Here is a 16093-nt window from a genome sequence, read left to right on the forward strand (position 1 = left end):
GAGAGGGTGAGAGGGTGAGAGGGTGAGAGGGTGAGAGGGTGAGAGGGTGAGAGGGTGAGAGGGTGAGAGGGTGAGAGGGTGAGAGGGTGTGAGAGAGTAAGATAGAGAGCAAGATAGAGAGCGAGCGGCGACGGAAATGCAAGTAAAATCGACTTTTTTGGTCTCCACTCGCATTGGAGCTAGCTGGCCTAATGCAGGTGGAGACCAAAAAAGTCGATTTTTCTTGCATTTTTGCCTTTTTGGGATGCTGAGGCATTGCACTGTGACTGTCGCCTTTTTGTCGCTTCTGAGCGGCACTCACCCAAAGAAGGTCCTAGTGAGAAGTCTTGAAAATGTGCAGGATGACAGGTGAAAACAGTAGCACAGTGATACTTAATTTTGCGGCGTTATTTCGACCTTGGAACCAAGAAGTTCGATTCTGACTGCTGTTGAGGGCAAGTCTTGTGACTGTGTCGACCCTCTCGATGAACAGTATAAGGTCGACGGGTACGAGACAAGAGACGAGCCTTCGTCTAAGTTGCCCTAGAGATTGCATTTGGAGGCGTTTCTGCTTGAGCAAGGAATAGGATTGTGCAGCTTTGGTATGCCTATCGTCCGTTCTCCTTTAGCTGCGCCGTTTGTTGACTTTGGAAGAGGTAACAAAGCTCATTCTTTGGGGCATGTAGCGCGAGTATTCATGTAGACGAACAACAGCGACGTTCAGCGATTGTGAAATGAATAGAAGTGAGACATTGAGGGCAGGAAGGAAGGGTAGAGGCAGGCAGGAAGAGAGGAAGGGTAGAGGAAAGTAGAAAGGCTAGAGGGATGCAGGAAGGGAAGAAGTGAAGAGAGGGGAGAGAGGGAAGAGAGGGAAGAGAGGGTAAGAGAGGGTAAGAGAGGGAAGAGAGGGAAGAGAGGGAAGAGAGGGTGTGGGAGAGCGAGGGTGTGTGAAAGGAGGGAGAGGGCAGGCCGCGATGAAAAATGGAAGAAATTTTGAACACAATACGTGGAGCCCAACAATGTCGATTTTTTTACATTTTTGCCGTTTTGGGGTGCTGAGGGCCTTCTTGAACTGTGACTGTTTGGGTATGGGAGGGAGAGAGAGGGAAGAGAGGGAGTTGAGGAGAGAGAGGGAAGAGAGGGAGAGGGGGGGAAGAGAGGGTGGGAGAAGGGGAGACGGGGAGAGAGGGTGGGAGAAGGGGAGAGGGGGAGAGAGGGTGGGAGAAGGGGAGAGGGGGAGAGAGGGTAGGAGAAGGGCAAGAGGGAAGAGAGGGAAGAGAAGGGCAAGAGGGAAGAGAGGGAAGAGAAGGGCAAGAGTGCTGAGATGATTCTGATTGGATTGCATTTCTTGCCTGCTGGAGTGCAATAAATAAAATGTCGATTTTTTTACATTTTTGCCTTTTTGGGATGCTGAGGCATTGCACTGTGACTGTCGCCTTTTTGTCGCTTCTGAGCGGCACTCACCCAAGGAAAGGCCTAGTGAGAGCCTTGAAAATGTGCAGGATGTCAGGTAAAAACAGTAGCACAGTGATACTTAATTTTGCGACGTTATTTCGACCCTGGAACCAAGAAGTTCGACTGCTGATCCTATTTGGGAGCGAGTCTTTGGCTCAGTTGGTCCTCTTGCTTGAGAGCAAGGATCAACGGAAAATGAGACATCGTCGATTCGGCGACTGATTTGCACCAGAAACTAGCCACCTCAGGGCGTTTCCGCTTGAGCAACCGCAGTAGGGTTGTGCAGCTTTGGTATGCCTATCGTCCAGACTCGTTCAGCTGCGTCATTTGGAGATTTTGTAACGGCAATAGTGCTCATTTTCTTGGTTACGTAGCGTGAGTTCTCGCGTAGACCAACAGAAGCCATATTCAGTGATTGTGAAGTGATGAGAAGGAAGGGGGAAGGGAGGAGAAGGGAGACATGGCAGGCAGGAAGAAGGGGAGGGTAGAGGCAGGCAGGAAGAAAGGAAGGGTAGAGGCAGGCAGGAAGAAAGGAAGAGTAGAGGCAGACAGAAAGAAAGAAAGGATAGAGGCAGGTAGGAAGAAAGAAAAGCTAAAGGTAGGCAGGAAAAAAGGAAGGGTAGAAGAAAGGAGAAAGAGTAGAGGGAGGCAGGAAGGGTAGAAGATGGGAAGAAAGGGAAGAGGGGTGTGATCAGAGAGAGGGCAGGATGAAAATGGTAGATGGAGTGGAGTCCACAAGCACTGACCATCTCTGACTCAGGACTATCACATGCTCTCGTTCTCACTCTTCTTGAAGTTTGCACCAACAAGGAATAATCATTAGAAATCATTGATCAGCCAAGAGCTAAGATGTCTGGATTATGCCCTTTCTGGATCTGGATGCCAAATACTATGGCTGCCTGCCAGCCATTGTCGCTTCTTGAGCGGCGCCGTGACTGGCGAAGCAGTGATGCTGGGCTTGGTGTCGTTGTTCGGTTGGGGCAAGGACTGAGGACAGGCTTGACTGGTCATCTTCGAATGCGAGGGTTTTGCAGAGTCAGTCCTCTTGGTGTCGGGCTCATCTGGACGGCAGGGTTCAGCTCAAAGGGGGGTCTCCCCGAAGGAGACTCATAATCCAAAATGCACAAGGATCTAGCCGTCGCAGGGTGATTTCTGCTCCTCAAACGGGGTAGGATTGGAAGATTTGGCATACTTATCACTCATCTCGTCCAGCCGTGTCTTTCGGGACTGGGTAGAGCAACATGGCGAGATCTGATCACTTCGCTAGAGTCATGTACCGTACTGTGAACGAACACAAGTGGAAACGAGTTAGGGAAAACCAGGCCAGTGTGAGAGAGGAGAGAAGGAGGGAGGCAGAAAGGAAGAGTAGGCTAAGGGAAGGGGACAGGAGAGGAAAGGATGAGATGATGGGTGGAGTGGAGCCCTGGCCTCTCGCACCGACCAGCTTTCGTTCCCTTCGTCCTCTGACATGTGCTCAAAAGTACTCTCTACTCGTCCACACGACAAGTCAGGCTCTTCTCGGCGTCAGCATGGTCCCCCAAGAACCTCCTCCCTCTCGACCTCGCCTTCAACTCACCCATGCGCCTCTGCCATAGTGTACCTACCTAGTACGGAACTGCCGTCATACAAGCGCTTGGGGGGACACGCTCCCCTCTTACAATCAGGCAGAAGCTGGTACATTGGCCGGCCGTATTCCAGCCTTGTACGCCGAATCTATCTGAATTAGTGTCTCTTCGTCGTAGTCTGACATGGAGAATCTGGGAACGACAAATTCATGCGAAAGATTCGTCTGACATTTGCCGGTAGAGCGTCGATACGCCGATGATGCACCAGCTATGACAGTAGTGCCACGGCGTTTTTGTAAAGCGGATTGACTCTGGAACGGATGAGACCCCCCTCCGAGGCGCAGGCAGCACCGAGGCTGTCACACCAGCAAGGATGATTCCTGGTTCATGGCGGTTGGCGACGTCCATGTCAAATGCAGTCCATTCCTACTGTTGTAAGAGCTCAGTGACTCGATCTGGAATCGTGATGTGCGTGCAGGTCTCGAAGAATGCCTGCGGAGCTCCTCAAATCCACAAAATCCCGGGTACCGACAATCTCGAGTCGAACAGGCAATAATACCCCACGACAGTATTCATGCATCGATGATATGTTTGCCGGCGCTTATTGAACTGCCTTGTTGGTAGACTAGGAAGTAGATCATCCCGAGTTACATCTTGTTGAGTTTGGTAGTGGCAGAGGTAGTGGCTCTGCTCTTGATCTCGGTAGCGACTGAACATCAAATAGGCATGTATAGATAGAACAATGGTGGCGTTATCCACATCTCAACACCTTCATCTGTGTCACTGTCAACGAACTCAACCCTGTTAGCAGGCGCACATTCTCTTGTGTGGCCATTGCCCGCCAGTCTGCACCGCACCGTCCAAGCGATCGGGCTTTGTCTCTTGTTCTCTGCCTGGGTGTATGAGCGGATAATGTCGAGGAGTCTTGTGGAAAAGGCATCAGATAGAGAAGGAGGAGCGACTTTGAACGGGAAAAGAACGACGCGTTGCAGCGGCCTGGGTCGTCGTACAGAGGGTACAAGCGAGGATAAGAAGAAGTAGGCAACGTGGGAACCGCAAGGGTTCCAGAGCCGAAAACGTTGAGGCGCCTGGAGACAAGTTTGACATGGTCGCAGTTTGCTGTTCTCGATGAGGGAGGTGACTCTCGTGGGCAAAAGCCATCAAAGAGAAGACGGGTCGGAATCGGTGACGATGAGATTTGCTGGCCACTTGTTAGCGGTATTGACGGGATCTAGTGCGTTCAACAGAGGAAGGCGTTTCGTTTCACGCCCATACTCACACTCGGCGAAATCGACAGATAGATTCAAACAGTGAGAGTCTCAATGGATGGAACGATTATCGGTCTCTTCACTTCTTTACGCCCTCCAGAAAGCACACTTTGTGTTCCAAGCGGCAGAAGTGGGAAAAAAGGGGAGGGCGACAGGACTCGTTAGGAAGGAGTTGTCAATATAACCGCCGGGGGTCGATATCGTAGACAAAATGCGTGGTCCAAAAATAGCAGGTACACACGTCATCGGCCAGTCTTTAGCCCTTTGAAGGATGGCTCTCGAAAGCGAAATACCTATTCAATTGAAGTCGGTTGGACGTAGTTCAAAAATTGTGTCGCGACGCGCATGCGAACCGATGAGAGCAAGTGATTGACGGCGCAGCCTGTCCTTGGCCTGGATGAATAAGCGCCCAGCAATTCGCATGTGACACTAGCCTTTTTGATTGGATGACAGTGCTACTCGCCTCAGCCTGCGCTCTTTCCCTGAACCAACGGGCCCGAAGGCTTCGACTCCTCAAGAGACCGACATGGCACTGTATTGATCAATGTGAGAGCGCTTGCTCTCCTCTGTAACAAATGATATCGCCCGATAAAGAAGCCACGAACGTGCAGAGTCACGAACAGGCCAATCTGCACGGTAAGAGCCTCGAACGACGGGAACGCAGGATCAATGGATCACTGACGCTTTGTAGACAAACGGTACGCCATGCAGAGCGACGACGGCGAACGTCCTCACAAGATCCGCCGCTTATCTGACCTTCAACACGCCTCTCCGGCTTCCCTGGTGGAAGACCTCAATCCTGAGATTCCTTCCTCGAAGCTGCACCGTCAGCTTCCATCTCCGTCTGCCACAAAAACCGACGAAGTGAGTGGATGCAATGCACGTCTCTACAGGGGGAAAGATGCTGACAAGGCGACGCAGTTGCATGGCGAATCGTCTCCTGCAAACCCTCTCGTACCAGACCGAAAGACAAGGTCGCCGGATAGACACACCGTGCTCCCATCCGCACAGAGAGACCGCTCGCCTCCAGAACCATCGGACGGCGGTGCTTTTGTGGAGAAGTGGTTATCAAGCATTCCACCTAGCGAGAAATGTGACATCCAAGACGACATGAGTCTGCCACCCTCGAAACGATCTCGGTCCTCAGATTCGTTAAGTCGCCGACTTTCGCAATCTGGTGACGGCACGGAATCCACGGTTTCAGCAGACAAGAAATACTCGGCCTACAAAGATGTGAACTACCCGGTGGTTTTGGAGACAAAAGGTAGTTTTATGCGCTCATCTGATGCTGGCCTCGTGAAGGAAGACCAGATATTGTGCGAGAAGCTTCTCTACACGCATCAACCGCGTCCCGATCAGTCGTTATTTGATGACCGATTCAACAAATTCCAGACTCTGATTCGAGGCCGATCCGAAGCTCGAGTCTTCCTCGACCTGCATCCTCTCCTCGTCCCATCGGTTGAAAACCTGTACATCAGTGGGCGAGAAGAATTTCACGGTCTGATTGAAGGTCACAATGACCCCTGGGTCAAAGGGATTTCGTTCTATGGACCCCGACCGCAGCCGGACCGTACGTACGGATTCAAATGGTCCAACTTTACCGAACTTCAGCGCCGGAAGCTCGGCATCGAACCTTTGGAGAAGTCGTACTACACGGCGCGCGAGGACATTTATTTTCCCTTCCTGACCAGCGAGGTGAAGTGTGGAAAACAGGGCCTTGACTTGGCAGATCGACCGAATGCTCATAGCATGACGGTTGCACTCCGGGGAATCGTGGACGTCTTTCGCAAGGCCAACCGTGCTTCGGAGGTGCACAGGAGGGCATTGGGATATTCCATTTCGCATGACGACCGGAGCGTGCGTATCTATGCTCACTATCCTGAGGTGGATGGTGAGAACACGTCGTACTTCCGCGAGACGATCAAAGAACTCAACATTGGAGACGAAAGGGGCGAACAGAGATGGATCAGTCACCAATTTACGCTCAACGTTTGCCAAATTTTCGCCCCGGCTCTGCTCAAGCGACTCACCGCGGTGATCGATGAGCTGCCTGATCCGCTTACAAGGACACTCGAACCGGCCAGCATCGATGAGCTCAGCGTACAAAGCTCGCAGGACGATAGCAGTGCGCCTGAATCTCAGGATGAAGGGTTTCGCAAACCACCGCGCGGGAGGGGCTTGAATGCCGAGTTTCGAACCATGATTCAAAACTTGCAACGGCAGCTGGAGCAGCAACGAAAAGACTCTGAGCAGCAACGAAAGGATGCAAAGGATAGGGAGACCTTGTTGGTGGCTCAGCTAGAGCAGCAACGAAAAGACTCTGAGCAACAACTAAAAGACTCTGAGCAACAACGAAAAGACTCTGAGCAACAACGAAAAGACTCTGAGCAACAACGAAAAGACTCTGAGCAACAACGAAAAGACTCTGAGCAACAACGAAAAGAGCTTGTGCAATTGCTCAGACAGCAGAGTGATCAAATCAAGCAGCAAAATGAACAACTCAGACACCAAAATGAACAGATCACAGAGCTTCTGCTGAAGCAGTGATGCGTCTCAAGTCTTTCCAGTCGTCACATCTTCTACTGTTCAACATGGCACCAAGGATTCCCGCCGCCTCCGTCGGTCAAATTTCTACTACCACGGCATGCTTCTGATGTGGTCAAAATGAGAAGTATCAGTCCAGAGTCAAATCCAAGATCACCTCGCCTCAGCTTAAAATATCACTTGACCGACGGGAGGACAACGAGGGTCTCGAAAGGAAGAACAATGCCACCACACATCCGCGATTCGGCGCGTAGAGACCTATCTGTTACTGGGGACGCGACCAATTATCGCTTTTACCCTGGGCCACCTGAAGTTAGTCTTCTTGGTTCAGCTGCAAGGGCGTCATCAGGCAACCTTTGCACCGTCTCCTCGGATGTCTCAAAGTGACCCCTGTTCTTCGCATTAGGGCTCGAAGGCGCAGCTGGATTGGATACAGTGGACTCCAGAGCCTGACAGGCACATAGCCTCTTGGTCACAATTACACCGAGGTGTGATGGCATCTTCGTGCCGCAGCATGCGTCATTGGGGCTGCTGGTCTACGGATATGTCAGGTACCACACGCTCAGGAGTCGACAATCCCCCGAACCGAACCGCAAAGGCGCCTGACCAGGCTCGTGTAGCAGCTGTGAACCTACTACTTCTAGAGGTATAAGAATGCGCTCTAGCCCTGCTTTAACCTTCGTCCCTCTTTATATGTCTAACTCCTTACTCACACCGCCCTTCTCCAACAAGCGCAAGATGCAGCCTATTGTCGACATCAATCACCTCCTCAACGACGCTGATTTTGAAATTCAGGACGAATACGATTCGGTTTTAGATGGTGCTTTCGACATGAGGAGGAAGTTCTCCTCCCTGTTGATGCAGGCGCGGCAATTGAAGACGATATTGCTCGCTAAACAGGCTGAACTGGATCGTTGTATCGCTCAGCGTGGACGACAGCGACCAGGCGTTCCGAGTATTGCCGAAAGTACTCGGAAAAAGCTTCGACAGCAAACTCGCAAGTTGCGGCAGTGTATGAACGAGAACAGGCTGCTGCGCATTCAGAATCAAAAAATGAGCAATGATTTGGAAGCTGCGCACAAGGAATTGGAAAAGATTGATCACTTACGGTGCACTATCTGTATGGTGGCTTTTAAAAATACCACGATTCCATGCGGTCACAGTGCCTGCAGGGAATGTTTGGAATTCTGGCTTGGACAAGGCAAAGGCTGTCCTTGGTGCAAACGAGGATTCCAAGAAGGCGACATTCGGGATATTTACCTTGGGTCCAGTAATGAAACCGGGAACACCCGGGAGGATGATGACGACCAGACAGATATCATCTCGCTGAGCAGCGACAGTGAGTAGAACATGAGGTGCATACGGACAGCGTAACGCTACATAAGAACACACGGAAGACTTCTTGGATTCAATCTACGCTCTTAACCGCATCACCTGCTCGTGTCGTTCCTTCTTTACGACTTGTCCTTCCGTAACTGATTTCTATTCGCTTCTAGAGATGACGGAGGCTGGTCCTGATAGTCAATCTAGCTTTCCGGAGTCTATTGAGGGGCAAATTGAGGCATCTAACGCATAGAAGACGACGATAATAGTGCAAGCTTCTTTGCAACGAGTCGCCAGATTGCAACATGAATCAAGTCTTCAATAACATCACGCAAGAGAAGTTTGCAAAGGGGAAAGATCAATGCCCCGAAGGTCAGCAATCAATGAAAACCCTTGTTTATGGTGGCTTGCAGGGAGGCCACCCAGAGCCAGAAGACCCTGAATCAGTGGGCTTGAGTACCGTAACAAGGGAAAGACTACCTTGGAAAGAGACCACGCAACCCCGCCAAGAAGTATCAGTGTGGCCCAGTTGAAGGTTGTACTGTAAATACTCAATACGGCGCCGATGATGCTCTTAACCGCAGGATACTGCTTTCAAGGGGTCAAAGGGATCCAACTTGGCGGTGGATATGGTATTTCGCTGAGGACGACGGCGAGACAGGCACCGTCGTGTTGGAACGGCGGAACCAGTTGACGACCCCATCGAGGAATCAAGCCTCCGTACCGCAACCGTGGACATAGGAGTATAATTGTGAGCTATGTCAAGAAATGCTTTTCAAGACCATGTACAGCATAGATCATGTTGGGAAAGAAGTCGTGAGTACCCTCCTGGACAAAAATCCGGACAGACAAGCGAAGACCTTTAGAAGCATTAGCCATATTAAGTGCAGTCGACCGTACGCCTTTATCACGCTCGAGCTCGGCATGTCATGAATCAGTTTTTCAACAGACGCTAGGTTGGCCTGTAGCCTTATCTTCCACTGAAGTGCCTCTCGTTTCAATCGTTGCTCACGATCATTTTGCACTTGACGGCGATGTTGAAGTCTTCTCGCATGTGCCGCAGCTTGGTACGCTATGTTTCGCGTTCGATTGATGACCCGTTGATACTCCGCACGTTGCCTCCGCTCGCGTGCTTGTAGAAGTTTTGATGCTTTGAGATTGGCGCCGTCTTCCAGATCTTTGGCAAGCTGAGTTTGTGCTCGGGCGACCAGGTGTGATAAAGCAACAGCAGAGAAAGTGGTCATGGTGTGCAAGCACCATGGTTGCTTCGCAATTGCTTTGATCTGGGAAAGATGTCAATATAAAATCTACGGTCTAGTCTCGCCCATAGCTCACTCGTTCCTTCTGTCTTGTAGTGGCTGACGGGCTATGTGTCAAAGCATGCTGAACCGTGCTCAACACCCTGCCAACGCAGGATGAGTATTTGTTCTGTGTGATTCTGTTGATATTGCTTCGATGAACTGCCGCGTGACGGATTCTGCGTGAGATTTGTAAGTCTATCATGAATTGGTCTCTTCGGTCTTGCATGATCCTGCAGTTCAACATAGATTGCCTATTGTTCAGACAATGGCGAGAAACATCGTCAATGAGGAGTGTCAGCTCTGCAGCCTGTGGGCAGATCCATGATCGAGTCGAGAGTATATCTGGGGCCACTGCCTCACAAAATGTGAATAGCGCATGTTCGAGATCATTCTGCCATTGGGCTAGTAGTAGATGAGTTTTAAGAAAGCTATACGAGTCATGTTAGCTCTCCGAATATGACTAGGTATAGACACGAACGTCCCTGCATCCACCAAAATACTGTGAGACTACCTGAGCCTCAATCTCTGTTCCGCCCGGCATAATGATCACGAGTAGTATTGAAGACTTGGTGTTTCTGTGATTGATAGTCGAATAAGTTCACTTTCAGGAACTGAGCCTCCTTTTTAAGATGTCGGACTGGCGAGGTACTCTAAGATTTCAGCTCTCAACTCAGAAGTCCCTGTCTTCGCTTATTCAATAGTCTCGCCGGGGAAAAGGGGCACGGATCGTTTCATGATCCCGTTCAGCTTTTGTGGATAGAATGCTATACCTTCGATAAGGATCAATGGGATCATTGGTGAAGGCTCTTATCGAAAGAATTCAAGCTAACCTTGCGCCGAACAAACACTGATGTCATTTCGATCTCGCACTCACACTCGCACCGGCACTGACCTAGAATCCATAGATCGCTTCGTCAATAGAGCTTGCGAAGCTTCTTGACCTGCATCACATTATGGTGATACTCCTGCTCTTTCAAGTCGTCTCTCGGTCGCAAGCTACGCCGGCGATGCGGGTTTTTGTTTGCCTGTAGAGATCTCGGAAGCCAATCTTTGTCACTAATCTGGCTTTCAGGGGTCCAGCAAGGATTCCACATAATCCAATAGAGCATTTCACCATCGTGTTCCTTTTTCCCGATGACAGTATACACACGAGAAAGAAGGCCGCCCCCGCACTCTGCCCGACACTTCCGCGCATGCGGGTCGAAGGCCGACAGCGTACCTTCGAGATTGGCCCGAGTCTTATGGTAGAGATCCTCCAACCTAATTCTAATATCATCCTCAAGCTTAGCCGGAAATTCAGTCTTGGCGTTGGTCGGGACAAAATTCCCTAGGCGCATCCATGTGTCCTTGGCACCCAATAGATACTCGTACTCCCCATGTTTGTAACAGTATCTCCGGTCGTAGGCTGCGTCGTGGTCCCAGAGTCCATCGGAGGGAAGTCCCACGTCCTTCGAGTCAAGAGAAGGCATGTCCCTTAAGTTCTGCGCTCTGGTGTTGTGCTTTGCCATATCCTGAACGGCGGCGACGATACTAGCCTCTTTTGCTGCGCAGACCGAGCAGTTCAAGCAGTTCAAGCTGTCCAAGTCGTCCAAACAGTCCGAATAGTCCGAATAGTCTGCATGCAGAAGCGACTCTGTGTCACATTCTGCCATGATTTCTTCAAATGTCTTCGCTAATAGTTGAGACGGTTCATGTAGTCCATTTTCGGACAAATGCTTCGAAGTCGACGGCAGGAGAGGCGGAGTGATTCGGCGGGAGTTAATTCTTGGAACGAAAGGCATTGTCTTGCCAGAGCGAAGAACTCGTGCGTCTCGAACTCCTTGAAGCCGGGTTTGAGGTATCGTTGAGATAATTGATTGCAGATCGGGCGGTATCTTCTAAGGAGTGAAATTCAAAGAGTAAGAAGGAAGACAAGATACGAAAGGGCACATTGAGGGTGAGCGACCGTACCTCTACCCATCGGCGAGGGATTTTGCCAAGGACACAGCCTCTGTCCTCGCGCTCGTCGACGACAAGGTGAGACAGGATGACAGGAAGCAGGGCGAATCAGGTCGATGAGTAGGGGGCCATGATAGCACCTGCTTGTCCATAGTGGCCTCGGGTCGGCTTCCGTCACTGCCAATCGAATCTTATTCGACAGAGCCCTGCAGGGAGGTCACAAGTCGCAGAGGGTGGCTCGTCCTTGTGGTTGGAATCGTCGTCTGCCCTGGCAGGGGTGGGAGAATGCCTAGGGGTGTGCGTTCGGCAGCCATTGTTTTCTACATCAGGCTTTGCTAGCGACATGACAAATGTGTTCCTCTCCGAGATGCCACGGCATGATGCCTTCAATTAACTGTATCCCAAAACCCCTCGGCTGCCCCTGGTGTACACTTACCAGATTGACCGGTCAAGTCACTGATATCGCGCCTCCCCTTTATGGTTCGGACTAAAGATGTTGGGGCAACATACCGTACCTACCTACCACAGCATTTTGTCTCGGGTGACTCGGTTCTCAAGGAGACTGACTCTACGGTGAATTTCTACACTCGTGAGAGATTAAGCCTGGCAGCCTTTCACTTTCGCAGCCACAAATCTTGCAATCCCTGCTAGATTTATGGGAGGTGTAATAGCTGAGATCTCGTACGACAGGCGGTAATCACCATCTAGATTCTGTCGCAGCTTCTGTAGCATATATTCCACTGGCGTCTTGTCATTCTTGTTTATGCCGAAAACCCGCTTGTAACATTGGCCTTAGGTACTTTTCTAAGCTGATCGAGTGCTGGTGACGGGTGAGAGACATCAATGTTGACATGGGTGAGCGTAGCATAATAGGAGGTGGAAGATAGCACTGCTAGTCGCAAGGCAGGAGAATTAGACCAGTTGATCTAGATTAGAAAGAATCCAAGCTGTTGTAGGAAGAATATTCTGCACAGTCTCAGCCACGGACCAGTGTCCACTACCGTGGACAGTTCTCCGTTCACGACAGATATGGACTTCGTCTCCTGCGTACATTTGTTCTAACTAGTCCTATTTTGGCCACCTAGTCTCAGATGGCGCCGATCTGGTCATTTTCTGGAGCCTGCGTCCAGTTGGATCAATGCTGTAAAACGTTCTCAATTTTCTATGTATGAAAGGAGGTTTCAAAAGATTTAGATCACAGTATTTGAGCAGAACTGGCCGTGATTACCGTATTTGCGTGTGAAAGGTGTGATCCGCAATTGCCCCACATCGAAGACAGCTCTCAGAGACGCTAAAAAGAATTATCATGTTGTGTCCCAATACACGTAGAAAGTGATGCTACAGTACACATTATCGATCCATGGCCATAATCCCTCCATAAATCTCTCCAGTCTGGTTATTTCTCAAGACTGAACCTCTCATCGGGCCCGATCATCTCCAATTCGTCGCCTTCTCTGGCCCCACAGTCCCATCGAACCGTCACCTTGTCCCCTCAAGATTCCCGAATGAAGAGATCGAAAGCCATATCAAACCGGGACAACTCTGTGGCAGAGTACCATGTTAGAAGTTTAAGCTTCGTCGGGTTGCTCCGCTGGACCCTCTCGAGGACCTGCTCGACAGCAACAGCACAAAGCCAGACAGGGTACTTGAATGAGTGCCCAGCCCATCTGGGCAATCGATCCGTAGTAAATAAGGTCGTAGTATGGATATTTGTCGTTCTTGCCGAACCAGGTGAATGATGTTTTATATCCATGAACGTTACCAGCAAGGATAGGATTGGCAATAAATATCAAAATTTGACCGATTAATAGACCCCAGAGAAGAGACAGTGGGTGATAGACTGCAAAGATGCCACCCAATAAAGCGCAAACAGCGGAGGTGACGCAGAGAATGATACTGAGCAAAATAACACGGCTCATAAGATGCTCGAAGATCTGGTCGAAGCGATCGTGAGGTACGTTGACAAGGTCGGTCCTTGCTCGATCCTGAAGAACAATCGCAAAGTGTGCGATTGCGCCATTAAAGGCCGCTATAGCGAGACTGATGAGGGAGAAGAAGCCCACTCCAAGGCGAACTAGCGTGGTACCCATTTTCTGGAAACTGCACAAATACCAGATGATCGTCGATTGATGAAGGAGGGCTTGATTTGAAGCTGGATTGATTCTTGATTGCGTGATGAGGATATTCGAAAGGGCGTGCCTTCCATGAGATATATATAATGGTAGCAGTCCTCACAAGAAAGAGTAAAATGTCTTTCGATTCTGCCTTAGAGTGGGCGGTGCAGGGCTGACCAGACACGGTTTTGGTACCTAAGGGGCTAATGCTGGGTTGACCGGGCACTGTCTTGATGTCTCAAATGTCCGCATTTACGTGTAGGTAGCGGTCGATCCACCTCACCTGCCCAGACAACCTTCCCAGACAAGGTGGGAGTGGAAGGTTCACCACGCCGAGAAGCGAGGGATCCTCACCGATCAGTGGCTTGTACCCAACGGAGAATTGGGAAGATATTGGACCACGGCTTCGAGCTCATGGGTTGCGAAGCCTCTATTCATGAGCCACCAGCGCCACCAGCGCCGGCAGCGCCGGTGACGGCGGATGGGCCTGCAATGGTGGCCCGAAGGAGTGACGAAATCGACGCAGGGCGGTGCAACGAGCTTGCTCAAACCGACCCGGCGTCTCCTTATTGCTGGGCCTTGCCCACGAGTCTCAATACCTAGAGCATTGTGAAGTGGCAACTTCGGCACTTAGATATTACCGCAAAACAGTCTTCAACCATGCGCCGTAGGCGCACGCTTGAAAACAATCCGTGTTTCAGGCCTGACTTTCGTTCGGGGCTTCCATGATTTCACACAAGTGCGGATGGCCTTTTGCAGTGTCAGGAATAGTCGCAGCTTTGAATAAACTTGGCTCGTACTCTTTCAAAACACAAGAAACCTGTCAACTACTTGTAGATGGCTCCAGTGTTGAAGTCATCGAATTTCTCTGGAAGGGGCCCAGGGAGTTCAGAATGCCTCGCTGTGGGAACGTCGCTTACGGCCTGTCCAGAGGGCTCGATCGGCTGAGGAAAGCTCAGATAGTTCGGCAAGGAGCTAAGACAGCTGGGGATAGAGTGGACGTTAGAAAATGATATAGGCCTCAGAGTCGAGTCCGTCACTGAGAAGCTCTGTCCTCTCCCGTCTGTTAATCCCCGAGATCGTTCTCCTCTGAGTGCATCCTGCCTTAGTATCACGCATGTATGCGATGTCAGTTGCGAAGAATTAGGTGTTGGAGACAGGGGAGCAGATGTAATCAGTGTGTGAAAAACGGGAAAAGTTGTGTCTGGAGAGAACGGAAAGGCGTTCGTGATGCAAAGTAAGTTCTCAATGCTATCGAAAGCTATCCTCTCGATTTTTACATTAGCTTCAGGAAACTCGAAGTATACCGACAAACCATTCAACAACTTGAAAGAGAGAGGCGGAAGCTTCATGACGCAATACGCGCACTGATATCCTCGCCGAAATTTCAACCAGAGAAGCATCCTGAAACAATGAAGGCGCTTTCTGAGGTAGAATGACGCCGTCTCCAGCGGCTGCATTTTGATGCTAACCACCAAAGTCCGATGTTCTAGAGATGACTTTTACGCGCGAAGAAGTTGGCCACAGCCCCTGTCAGGAAGGCGAGAGAACTGTTCCCAAGACTCGTTCACGTCGATATGGAGCGAACGAAGGAGATCAAAATTTCCAGGTATTCAGAACTCCGAAACCGGCCTCGATCAACAATTTGACCGGTGATTGGAGAAAGTCTTTGAAGCAACAGACGGCCGAGTGTCATAGAATGTGCCTTAACTATGTCTTGAATGAGGAAAGTTGACGTCTGCGCTGCGAACCGATGGAGATGCAGCCACGGGGCCTAGTGGAGGTTCGGGGGCCGGCATAACCATGGCTGTAGATCGAAGCCTAGGATTAATTCGCGTTTGCTTCCTACTGTCCCTATCTTCTGTTTGCTCACTTTCGAACACGGCTAGAAACCCAGAACTGAAGCCAACGGATAGCGAAATGCCTGACATCGGCGATGTCGCTGTTGGTACTACCCAACCATGATATTGTTGCAAATTCCGTTGACCCACATCCTCGAAGGCTACATGTCACTCATCAAGGAATCGACAGGGTCTGTAGCTCACCTCGTGCAGCCCAAGGCAAGCAAGGATTGACTGTTCACTCGACATACGAATGTCCCAAATGGTGGTCAGATATGGGAAGCGAAACTTCGAGCCAGAAGTCGGTATTACCCCAGGATATGCGGTACGGATCGTTCAAACTGGAATTTTTTCATGGGGAAGCCAAATGCGGTAATCTCCACAACACTGCTACAAATCATGCTATGTGTTGGACTAGGCTGAGTTGCGCGCGCTGTCAGCACCGTCTTTACAAGCCAAATACTCACGCCTAGCGTCTTAGCGCCTCCGGCGGAACGCCGACGCCCTCACATTCCTTACAACTTTTGCAACACCATCAATTCACTGTTTCCAGTCATATATGACTATATTCTCGGGCTTCACAAGGAGGCTTTCTCTCCGTCTAGAACGTCGCCCGATAGAACGCCGCCCGAGGACGCCCAATGGCTCCACGCGGCGCGCCGTGCGACGGCGAGAAAGCCCTCCCTTGGAACGCTCCTTTTGCCTATATAATAGATATGGATCTCCCTCCGAGAGAGGGAGATCAGACTCGTCAATACATCCCAT

At 50.5% G+C, this 16093-nt stretch overlaps 5 protein-coding genes across 5 annotated transcripts; 2 read left to right on the top strand and 3 right to left on the bottom strand.

The window, feature by feature from the left end:
- Positions 1 to 4842: 4842 nt before the first annotated feature.
- On the top strand, positions 4843 to 6814 carry PV08_11855 (uncharacterized protein; the record flags this gene model as incomplete). The annotated part of the gene is made up of 3 exons (XM_016386163.1): positions 4843 to 4903; positions 4959 to 5131; positions 5189 to 6814. The coding sequence occupies 3 exons, from the start codon at positions 4843 to 4845 to the stop codon at positions 6812 to 6814; spliced, it is 1860 nt and encodes a 619-aa protein (XP_016229971.1).
- Positions 6815 to 7549: 735 nt separating this feature from the next.
- PV08_11856 (uncharacterized protein) lies at positions 7550 to 8158 on the top strand (the record flags this gene model as incomplete). Its single annotated transcript, XM_016386164.1, has 1 exon — positions 7550 to 8158. One exon carries the CDS (start codon positions 7550 to 7552, stop codon positions 8156 to 8158), a length of 609 nt encoding a protein of 202 aa, XP_016229972.1.
- A 773-nt stretch (positions 8159 to 8931) lies between these two features.
- PV08_11857 (uncharacterized protein) lies at positions 8932 to 9378 on the bottom strand (the record flags this gene model as incomplete). The annotated part of the gene is made up of 1 exon (XM_016386165.1): positions 8932 to 9378. The coding sequence occupies one exon, from the start codon at positions 9376 to 9378 to the stop codon at positions 8932 to 8934; it is 447 nt and encodes a 148-aa protein (XP_016229973.1).
- Positions 9379 to 10349: 971 nt separating this feature from the next.
- PV08_11858 (uncharacterized protein) lies at positions 10350 to 11216 on the bottom strand (the record flags this gene model as incomplete). Its single annotated transcript, XM_016386166.1, has 1 exon — positions 10350 to 11216. The coding sequence occupies one exon, from the start codon at positions 11214 to 11216 to the stop codon at positions 10350 to 10352; it is 867 nt and encodes a 288-aa protein (XP_016229974.1).
- Positions 11217 to 12941: 1725 nt separating this feature from the next.
- PV08_11859 (uncharacterized protein) lies at positions 12942 to 13463 on the bottom strand (the record flags this gene model as incomplete). The annotated part of the gene is made up of 1 exon (XM_016386167.1): positions 12942 to 13463. One exon carries the CDS (start codon positions 13461 to 13463, stop codon positions 12942 to 12944), a length of 522 nt encoding a protein of 173 aa, XP_016229975.1.
- Positions 13464 to 16093: the final 2630 nt, after the last annotated feature.

This window comes from Exophiala spinifera (assembly GCF_000836115.1).
Source record: "Exophiala spinifera strain CBS 89968 unplaced genomic scaffold supercont1.11, whole genome shotgun sequence".
NCBI classification, from domain to species: domain Eukaryota; kingdom Fungi; phylum Ascomycota; class Eurotiomycetes; order Chaetothyriales; family Herpotrichiellaceae; genus Exophiala; species Exophiala spinifera.